At 53.8% G+C, this 10,467-nt stretch overlaps 1 protein-coding gene across 11 annotated transcripts in view; it reads left to right on the forward strand.

The window, feature by feature from the left end:
• MAST2 (microtubule associated serine/threonine kinase 2) overlaps nucleotides 1-10,204 on the forward strand; it is a 256,248-nt gene extending 246,044 nt beyond the window's left edge. For 8 of the 11 annotated variants that reach the window (XM_050801476.1, XM_050801494.1, XM_050801503.1 and 5 more), the window contains 13 exons: nucleotides 2,017-2,149; nucleotides 3,066-3,231; nucleotides 3,742-3,843; nucleotides 4,110-4,232; nucleotides 4,409-4,518; nucleotides 4,874-5,028; nucleotides 5,275-5,558; nucleotides 5,658-5,852; nucleotides 6,444-6,670; nucleotides 6,862-6,984; nucleotides 7,897-8,033; nucleotides 8,166-8,359; nucleotides 8,629-10,204. In XM_050801476.1, coding sequence (XP_050657433.1) covers nucleotides 2,017-2,149; nucleotides 3,066-3,231; nucleotides 3,742-3,843; nucleotides 4,110-4,232; nucleotides 4,409-4,518; nucleotides 4,874-5,028; nucleotides 5,275-5,558; nucleotides 5,658-5,852; nucleotides 6,444-6,670; nucleotides 6,862-6,984; nucleotides 7,897-8,033; nucleotides 8,166-8,359; nucleotides 8,629-10,148 — 3,469 coding nt within the window. In that variant the 3' untranslated portion in view covers nucleotides 10,149-10,204. The remainder of the gene's footprint in view (nucleotides 1-2,016; nucleotides 2,150-3,065; nucleotides 3,232-3,741; nucleotides 3,844-4,109; nucleotides 4,233-4,408; nucleotides 4,519-4,873; nucleotides 5,029-5,274; nucleotides 5,559-5,657; nucleotides 5,853-6,443; nucleotides 6,671-6,861; nucleotides 6,985-7,896; nucleotides 8,034-8,165; nucleotides 8,360-8,628) is intronic. The other 3 variants (XM_050801486.1, XM_050801517.1, XM_050801559.1) reach the window with 2 other exon arrangements.
• The last annotated feature ends 263 nt before the right edge of the window (nucleotides 10,205-10,467 follow it).

The following is a 10,467-nucleotide window of genomic DNA, read 5'->3' on the forward strand; positions in this document are numbered from 1 at the left end:
AGATCATTGCCTCAAGGTCTGGCTGGAATATTATAAGGCTTTGCTGACATGAAAGAGTCATTGAGAGGCCAGGCACGGTGGCTCACGCCTGTAATCCCAGCACTTTGGGAGGCTGAGGCAGGTGGATCACGAAGTCAGGAGATTGAGACCATCCTGGCTAACATGGTAAAACCCTGTCTCTATGAAAAATACAAAAAAAAAGTTAGCCAGGCATGGTGGCGGGTGCCTGTAGTCCCAGCTACTGGGGAGGCTGAGGCCAGAGAATGGCGTGAACCCGGGAGGTGGAGCTTGCAGTGAGCCAAGATCACACCTCTGCACTCCAGTCTGGGTGACAGAGTGAGACTCCGTCTCCAAAAAAAAAAAAAGAGTCATTGAGGAGCCCCACTGAAGAAACCAAGCAAGAACAAAAGAATAAGCACATCTAGTAGATGGTTAAACAAGTTTACTGACATTTACTGACATCTACTCTGTGCCAAGCACTATATTCTGGGTTTTAAATATAGTCCCTGGCATGTAGAACTTAAGTCTACAGTGGGAGACAGAAATATATATATATGAGCTTCTTCTCAGAGGGTATTAGTCAAGTGGAAAAAGGAAGACCTGCTTTCTAAAGCAGGAGAGCAGAATGTGCAGAGGCACACAGGTGCGAGAGAACAGCACTTGTTCAGGAACTACAAATAGTACAATGTGGTGACAGCTTAGATGGTGAGAGAGTAGTAAGAGAAAGGGCTGGAGAGAGAGGCAGGAACTGGTTCATCAAGGGCCCTTTTGTTACATTTGGGTTTTATTTTAAAGGGGCCTAGAGAGTCTTGGAAGGGTCTGCTAACCAAGGATATGATAGAGTGGCATGCCCAGATTGTGGTTTAGGTTTAGAAAGCTCGCTCTGCCGATGAAAAGAGACACTGAGACCAAAGCCAGCAATGCCTGCAGCAGAGCAGGGGGTCAGGGTAGAAAGAAGAGGGCAGCGTGGGGAAACAGGAAAGAGGACCAGGCTGGGGTGGGGCAGGAAGGGAAGCAAGGGAACAGAAGAGGCTGGGGTGTGTTCCAGATTTCCAGCTTGGAACTGGGGCAGGGTGATAAGCCTCTGTGGGAGAAAGTGGCTTTGACATAAGACAGACCTGAATTCAAATGGCCACTCTTCTGCTTATTAAGTATGAGTTTGAGTCTATTAATTAAAATTTCCCTGACCCTCACGTACCTGCTTTCTAAAATAGGGAATAATGACACCTACCTTTGACGTCTTACTCTAGAAAACCTTTCAGGGGCCAGAATATTTTTAAAGCACTTAGCACAGAGCTCAATAGATAACCGAAATTATTGTTTTTCACTGAGGAGGAGAACCAGTTGGGAGGCACGACTTTGTTTTAGACAGATTGAGTTTGTGGTGCCTGTAAGACATATGGGCAGTTGGGTGGGCCTGGAGCTCAAAAAGGAAGTCACAGCCAGAGGTACTATTTGGGGAGTCATTAGAATAAAAAGGTGCCAGGGTAAAGCCTTCAGCACAAAATGAGTGACTCAGGCAGAATATATAAAGGAATCTTAGTTCTAGTTTCTCCCAACTAACCCTCCTCCCAAAACCAGCCATGGACATGGAACAAAATTATGTGCCCCCTGCCCCTCTCCCTGAAACAGAAGTATTGTGGGCCACTCAGATCGGGAGAGGGGACTAGGAATGGCTCCAGCCTTAGAATAAGGCTGATCTCAGCTCTGTAGAAGAAACTCTGTTGTTCAACTGAATGACTCCTGCCCCCAATATAGAATACAGTTAGGGCCGTGAACAGAAATGGAGTTGTGGGAATGGGCAAAAGGCAGGTTCGTTGCTTGTGCAGAATGCAGCACTCACACAGCCAGAGTGATTTACGTGTCCACGCCTGCCTGTCCCCCTGCTGAAGCTGCCCAGCTTGTGTCTCACAGTGCCCCCATGGAAGCCTGAGTGGGGAAATTGGGCATATACTAAAATCAGTGCTCTCAGAAAACCAGGAATAACTTCATAATTTTATTTCTCCGGTCTCCCAGCCTCCTAATTACATCAATGGGGCACATCAAGCTCACGGACTTTGGACTGTCCAAAATTGGTCTCATGAGTCTGACAACGAACTTGTATGAGGGTCACATTGAAAAGGATGCCCGGGAATTCCTGGACAAGCAGGTAAGGAAGGATAGTTGATACATTGGAGGGTAGATTCTGGGCCCTTGTCCTGGCACAGTGGCTCATGCCCGTAATTCCAACCCTTTGGGAGGCTGAGGCAGGAGTATCGCTTGAGGCCAGGAGTTCAAGACCAGCCTCGGCAACATAGTGAGAGCCCATCTCTACATTTGTATACACACACATAGATTCCAGGCCCTTGAATAAGGCCTTGGGGCCATATGCCTACCTTGTAGCTAGATGTTAAGATTGGGAACCCCTATCTTTTCTACCTTTGGGTTCCAGAGAGGCATTGAGATAGGTAGCACATTTGGAAAACAGGATGAGCCATGAAAATCATATGGATATAAAATCCAAAGTCATCTTCCTTCTCAGGGTTTGGAGAAAACAGGTCATGTAACTGTTAGCACAGTTTCATATGAGGTCAGTCCCGAATCTCCCAGCCTGAGTCAAGGACAAGGCTCTCCTGGAGCCTGAGGTTCTTGGAACACAGGTTTGAATTTCCATTGGGCTGTGGCCCAGTGTCCTGAGAGGCAGCCTCTGGATGTTCCCTGGTTTGACATTTCAGGTTGTGACTATTCACCAGTCCCTGTAGTACTTACGTAACCAGTAGGGTCTGTTCTGTTAGAGGCTGGAGTGCAGAGGCCAATTGTGGGATCAGATGCCAGAGGTGGGTGTTGAGGGCTTAAGGGATGGTAGTTCTGGGCTAGAATGAGACAGTTTTGTTAATTAGCAAATACCTGCTGACAGTTCCGACTCTTGTTCCCTGGGGCTTCTGTTGATTTTGTTCATTAACTAAGGTGGGCTGAGTCTTCATTCAGAGACTCTTCTGTTCGAGGTGGGAGCATCCCGCGTCTCCCACTGTCATGCCAGTGAGCAGCCTCAGGAGGCTGAGCCAGCCTGGCTTTTCTGTGCCCAGGTATGCGGGACCCCAGAATACATTGCGCCTGAGGTGATCCTGCGCCAGGGCTATGGGAAGCCGGTGGACTGGTGGGCCATGGGCATTATCCTGTATGAGTTCCTGGTGGGCTGCGTCCCTTTTTTTGGAGACACTCCGGAGGAGCTCTTTGGCCAAGTGATCAGTGGTAGGTACTATCCTGCTGGCCCAGTGGGGATACAGTCTGGATTCACAACTATGATGTATGCAGGCAGCTCATGAGGCCTGTGAGCTCTTGTTCTGAACTCACCATGTGTTTGTGATGTCTGCTGCTTTGGGGGTGGGTGTCTCTGTGTTTCTGCATGTACATACATGTGGACACTGTGTCCCCTAGGGCCTCACGTGTCTCCCATATATACCTGTGTGTTCCTCTCTGTGTATGTGCACATCCCATAAGTGTGGGGGGTATGTCTGTGTATGTTTTGTGGAGTATAAAAGCAGGGTGAGCTAGAGCTTTGCAGTGCCCACCATGGATCATAGATCAAGCCATGGTCTAGGAACCTAAAAAAATTAAAGACTGGGGTCCCAGGCAAGGCATTCAGGGACTCCGGGCTGGGTCCTTTTTGACTCCTTCCCTTACATTGTCCTGGGACCCTCTTCTACATCTCTCCACTCTACCCACAATTTCTCCTCTCCCTCTCACCCCTGATGACTTCAGATGAGATTGTGTGGCCTGAGGGTGATGATGCACTGCCCCCAGACGCCCAGGACCTCACCTCCAAACTGCTCCACCAGAACCCTCTGGAGAGACTGGGCACAGGTAGGGCAGGCCCTGCTAACTTTTCCCACTACTTAGAAAAGGGGTAAGGGAGGCTGAGTCCATGTACCCTGGAGGTTCAGGCTTCAGTTACGGGCAGCCCCTCTGGATCCTGAAACTCTGCCCTGCTCCCTGTAGGCAGGGAAGGGAAGATGCTTGAGCTGACCCCCTGAGTATAGCTTCTCAAGGTCTGGCTTCTTACGAGGTTTGCTGACCTGGACTCCATGCGGCTCATCCTTCCCCCTTGCCCATGCCCTCCCTTTCCACAGGCAGTGCCTATGAGGTGAAGCAGCACCCATTCTTTACTGGTCTGGACTGGACAGGACTTCTCCGCCAGAAAGCTGAATTTATTCCTCAGCTGGAATCAGAGGACGATACTAGCTATTTTGACAGTAAGGCCGCCAATGTGTGGAGTGGAGTATGGGTCCTACCTGTTTGCCTAGAAACACCTGTGCACACTGAACTTGGCATTGGGAGCAACTTCTCAGGGCTCTGCTGAAATCTAATGGGGTCACAAGGAGGCCACCAGCAGGGCTCTGAAGGAAAGTGTCCTTTATGTCTGGCCCAGCCCGCTCAGAGCGATACCACCACATGGACTCGGAGGATGAGGAAGAAGTGAGTGAAGATGGCTGCCTTGAGATCCGCCAGTTCTCTTCCTGCTCTCCAAGGTTCAGCAAGGTGTGACTGAGGAGGCCCAGGATGGGCAGAACAGGCTGGAGGATCAGAAGAAGAGGGCCTGTCAAAGGGCACACCTGGGCAGGCTCAGGGAGTTGGGGTTGGGGCCGCCTCTAGAGAAAGAGGAGCTGAGGGCTGGGGCTACATATAGCCATATATAGGTGCTTCTAGAACCACCGTAGTCCCTGACGTGAGATGCCAGGTCAGATCCGTGGAATAACCGCTTCCCCAAATATTCAGGGGTGTGTGGAGGAGGGAAGGAGCCGACTGGTTGAAATTCCTAGGTTTCCGATGCTTTATGCCACTTGGGAGATACGGCTGCCAGAGCCCATCCCCAGCGCATGCCCTGTGCCCACAGGTGTACAGCAGCCTGGAGCGGCTCTCACTGCTCGAGGAGCGCCGGACACCACCCCCCACCAAGCGCAGCCTGAGTGAGGAGAAGGAGGACCGCTCAGATGGCCTGGCAGGGCTCAAAGGCCGAGACCGGAGCTGGGTGATTGGCTCCCCTGAGATGTGAGCACCCCAGAGTTCACCCAGGGTGGGCGACACAGCTATCCCTGCTTTGTCACAGACCATGGGAGAGACTCCGATGCCGCGGAGGAGTGCAGGTGGCAGTGAGGGGCATTCACAAGGGTGACTCCTAGAGGAATGTCTGCGGAGGAAAATTCTGTTACTATAACCCTTGTGTGCCCCTGAGGAGACTTCGCAGGAGGAGGGGGACCACCTGGGCCATCTCACCCCAGGCCTTGTGTCTCATAGATTACGGAAGCGGCTGTCGGTGTCTGAGTCGTCCCACACAGAGAGTGACTCCAGCCCTCCCATGACAGTGCGACGCCGCTGCTCAGGCCTCCTGGATGTGCCTCGGTTCCCCGAGGGCCCTGAGGAGGCCAGCAGCGCCCTCAGGAGGCAACCGCAGGAGGGGATATGGGTCCTGACTCCCCACTCTGGAGAGGGGGCCTCTGGGCCTGTTGCTGAACGCTCAGGGGAGCAGCGGCCAAAGCTGGATGAGGAAGCTGTTGGCCGGAGCAGTGGTTCCAGTCCAGGTATGGCCCAGTGGGCGGCCAAAGGCCCTAAGCTGGAGGATACTGCAGGGCGGGGAAGCTCAGCAGCATCGCGGTCTCACTGCTCCCTTGGGCCTACAGCTATGGAGACCAGAGGCCGTGGGACCCCGCAGCTGGCTGAGGGAGCCACAGCAAAGGCCATCAGTGACCTGGCTGTGCGTAGGGCCCGCCACCGGCTGCTCTCTGGGGACTCAACAGAGAAGCGCACCACTCGCCCTGTCAACAAAGTGATCAAGTCCGCCTCAGCCACAGCCCTCTCACTCCTCATTCCTTCCGGTGAGGCCCCTGGGGAACTGGGATAAAACTCATAGGAAGGGCCTTAGAATCTCTAGGCCTTGGCAAGGTTCTGCACATGGCAGGTGTATATGTATTAAGCAGGGATCTCAGAGACTGTGGTCTCTGAAGGTGTGTATTGGTGTCTGGGGTTGTGTATATATACATGTGCCAGAAGGCAGGACAGCACCATGTCACAAGTGCAGGCTTTGGGGCAGAGAGCTCACACTTAAATCCTGGCTCCATCACTAACAGGCTTTTGACCTTGAGCAAGTTGCTTAACTCCTCTAAGCCTCAAGTTTCTCATCCAGAAATGTGGATATAATAGTGGCCAGCTCATCAGTTAATTGTGACATTTAAATATGTATGATAAGCTTACATAGTCCTTGATACATAATGCTAGCTGCCATTTCTCATCACCACCACCGTCTCTTGGGGTCTGGGCACAGGAGAGGGCTTCACAGGTCAGGGGCTGTGGAGAACATGGACCTGGGCTCAGGCTCTGTGACTAGAGTTGTGCTGAAATCAACAGACTGGACCGTGGGCCAGGCCAAGGCCCTCTGATCCACTAAGTCCTGGCTTCTCCTTCTCTAGAACACCACACCTGCTCCCCGCTGGCCAGCCCCATGTCCCCACATTCTCAGTCGTCCAACCCGTCATCCCGGGACTCTTCTCCAAGCAGGGACTTCTTGCCAGCCCTTGGCAGCGTGAGGCCTCCCATCATCATCCACCGAGCTGGCAAGAAGTATGGCTTCACCCTGCGGGCCATTCGCGTCTACATGGGTGACTCCGACGTCTACACCGTGCACCACATGGTGTGGGTATGTCTGACCATCCAGACCTGCTGTCTCCCAGCTTCATCATCCTTCCGGCTTCCCCTTTGTGGAGCCCATCTGTCCCTGCTCGGGGGTCAAAGGGTGGTGGTGAAGGGGCTCACAGCTTAATGTGCAGAACCAAGCCCCATACTTCGTGTTCAGGCTCCAGTCTGAGTACTATTCTCTTCCTGGGGCAGCACGTGGAGGACGGAGGTCCGGCCAGCGAGGCAGGGCTTCGTCAAGGTGACCTCATCACCCATGTCAATGGGGAACCTGTGCATGGGCTGGTGCACACAGAGGTGGTGGAGCTGATCCTGAAGGTTAGTGCAGGGCGTGCTGCCCGCATGGTCCCTGAATGACCTCGGCCTGTGAGTCTGTGATGGCAGTTAGGGGAGTGGGTGAGTTGGGTGCACACACACCTACACTGAGTATGGATGTAGGTACACACAGCCCGGGCGCGGTGGCTCCTGCCTGTGATCTCAACACTTTGGGAGGCTGAGGCAGGTGAATCACTTGAGACCAGAAGTTCGAGACCAGCCTGGCCAACGTGGTGAAACCCTGCCTATACTAAAAATACAAAAAAAAAAAAAAAAAAATGGCTGGGCACGGTAGCTCACGCCTGTAATCCCCGCACTTTGGGAGGCCGAGGTGGGTAGATCACCTGTGGTCAGGAGTTTGAGACCAGCCTGCCCAACATGGCAAAACTCTATCTCTACTAAAAAATACAAAAATTAGCCAAGTGTGGTGGTAGGCACTTGTCATCCCAGCTACTTGGGAGACTGAGGCAGGAGAATCGCTTGAACCCAGGAGGCAGAGGTTGCAGTGAGCTGAGATTGCACCACTGCACTCCAGTCTGAGTGACAGAGTGAGACTCTGTCTTAAAAAAAAAAAAAAAAAAAAAAAAAAAGATGTAGGTACACACAGAACTTGAATGTGGCACAACAGAGAGTTTTCTCCACAAGGCGGCACCCTCCCTGACTAAGGCCCAGGGATCCTTCTGAGCTGTGGGTAGGGCTGCAGAATGGGATGGGTTAGCCTGTTCTCTACCTTCTTACCCCAGACTACTCTGGGGCTCCAATGGGAGACATTTCCTCATCTGTGAAGACAGAATAATACAGGCCCGTGGTTCAGATGTGTTGGTGCAGGGGCAAAAGCTGATGCTGTGGTATAGCCATGCCAGGAGGGAAGCATATGGCTCCAGCTTAGCCTAGGCCTCATGCTCTGCTCTCCAGAGTGGAAACAAGGTGGCCATTTCAACAACTCCCCTGGAGAACACATCCATTAAAGTGGGGCCAGCACGGAAGGGCAGCTACAAGGCCAAGATGGCCCGAAGGAGCAAGAGGGGCCGCGGCAAGGATGGGCAAGAAAGGTGAGCCAGGTGCAGTCCAGAGGGTTTTCTCTGAGCCACATGAGTGCTGGTACGTGCCGGGTGCCTTGGCCCTGGGCCCAGGGTGTGCTGTGCTCTCTGCATTGACTCAGCCTTTGACCCTTATCCCCACAGCAGAAAAAGGAGCTCCCTGTTCCGCAAGATCGCTAAGCAAGTATCCCTGCTCCACACCAGCCGCAGCCTTTCTTCCCTTAACCGCTCCTTGTCATCAGGGGAGAGTGGGCCAGGCTCTCCCACACACAGCCACAGCCTTTCCCCCCGATCTCCCACTCAAGGCTACCGGGTGACCCCCGATGCTGTGCATTCAGGTACGAAGGGCTCCCTGACAGAAAACTGTCAGAAACAACCCTGGGAAATAGGAGAGTCCTAGACCCTGTGTGCTTGTCACAGACCCACTCTGAATCTCTCATTCAGCCGCCCCCTGGAAGATCCTGTAGTCTTGGGGAGGAATTAATTGATGGGGAAGGGGGTAGCTTGGTTTCTGGGACATAACAGGGCTAAGCCCTGTCTTGCCCTTCGTCACTTCTAACAGCTAACACTGCTCTGCTTTTGTCTGTCTGTCTGTCTCTGTACAAAGTGGGAGGGAATTCATCACAGAGCAGCTCCCCCAGCTCCAGCGTGCCCAGTTCCCCAGCCGGCTCTGGGCACACACGGCCCAGCTCCCTCCACGGTCTGGCACCCAAGCTCCAACGCCAGTACCGCTCTCCGCGGCGCAAGTCAGCAGGCAGCATCCCACTGTCACCACTGGCCCACACCCCTTCTCCCCCACCCCCAGCAGCTTCACCTCAGCGGTCCCCATCACCCCTGTCTGGCCATGTAGCCCAGGCCTTTCCCACAAAGCTTCACTTGTCACCTCCCCTGGGCAGACAACTCTCGCGGCCCAAGAGTGCGGAGCCACCCCGTTCACCACTACTCAAGAGGGTGCAGTCAGCTGAGAAACTGGCAGCAGCACTTGCCGCTTCTGAGAAGAAGCTAGCCACTTCTCGCAAGCACAGCCTTGACCTGCCCCACTCTGAGCTAAAGAAGGAACTGCCGCCCAGGGAAGTGAGCCCTCTGGAGGTAGTTGGAGCCAGGGGTGTGCTGTCTGGCAAGGGGGCCCTGCCAGGGAAGGGGGTGCTGCAGCCTGCTCCCTCACGGGCCCTAGGCACCCTCCGGCAGGACCGAGCTGAACGACGGGAGTCGCTGCAGAAGCAAGAAGCCATTCGTGAGGTGGACTCCTCAGAGGACGACACCGAGGAGGGGCCTGAGAACAGCCAGGGTGCGCAGGAGCTGAGCCTGGCACCTCACCCAGCAGTGAGCCAGAGTGTGGCCCCCAAAGGAACAGGAGAGAGTGGGGAAGAGGAAACTTTCCCATCCAGAGACCCTAGGAGCCCGGGCCCAGTGGTCCCAAGCCTATTGACAGGGATCACACTGGGGCCTCCCAGAAGGGAAAGTCCCAGCGGTCCCCACAGGAGGCTTGGGAGCCCACAAGCCGTTGAGGAGGCTGCCAGCTCCTCCTTACCAGGCCCCAACCTGGGTAGGTCTGGAGCCACAGACCCCATCCCTTCTGAAGGTTGCTGGAAGGCTCAGCACCTCCACACCCAGGCACTAGCGGCACTTTCTTCCAGCACTTCAGGACTCACCCCCACCAGCAGTTGCTCTCCTCCCAGCTCCACCTCTGGGAAGCTGGGCATGTGGTCCTGGAAATTCCATATTGAGGGCCCAGACAGGGCATCCCCAAGCAGAAAGGCAACCATGGCAGGTGGGCTAGTCAACCTCCAGGATTTGGAAACCACAACTCCAGCCCACCCTAAGAACCTGTCTCCCAGGGAGCAGGGGAAGACACAGCCACCCAGTGCCTGTCCACCTTGTGAGGATCCCAGCCAGGGCTGGCTATGGGAGTCTGAGTGTGCACAAGCAGTGAAAGAGGATCCAGCCCTGAGCATCACCCAAGTGCCTGATGCCTCAGGTGACAGAAGGCAGGACGTTCCATGCCAAGGCTGCCCCCTCACCCAGGAGTCTGAGTCCAGCCTCCTCTGGAGGGGCCAAGAACCAGGGGGCCATCAAAAGCATCGGGATTTGGCATTGGTTCCAGATGAGCTTTTAAAGCAAACATAGCAGTTGTTTGCCATTTCTTGCACTCAGACCTGTGTAATATATACTCCTGGAAACCATCGTTATGTCTTTTGTTTGCTTGTTTTCCTTCGGTCAACCCATATGTAACTAGGTCCTGTGTTGCTGCTGGGAATAAAACAGTTTCCATCATCAGGGGAGGGCCACCTAACCCAGCTTGACTTCCCAAAGGCTGTGACATTTTAGCTCAAACATGAAGAACAGATGATACGTAGTAGTTGCTGGGTGTGGCAAGGGTGGAGGCTGGTTTAAGAAAGGCTGTCCAGGCAACATTTAGCACATACAGTATACCTGGTATATTCAA

Source organism: Macaca thibetana, chromosome 1 (genome assembly GCF_024542745.1).
Source record: "Macaca thibetana thibetana isolate TM-01 chromosome 1, ASM2454274v1, whole genome shotgun sequence".
In the NCBI taxonomy this organism is placed as follows: Eukaryota; Metazoa; Chordata; class Mammalia; order Primates; family Cercopithecidae; genus Macaca; species Macaca thibetana.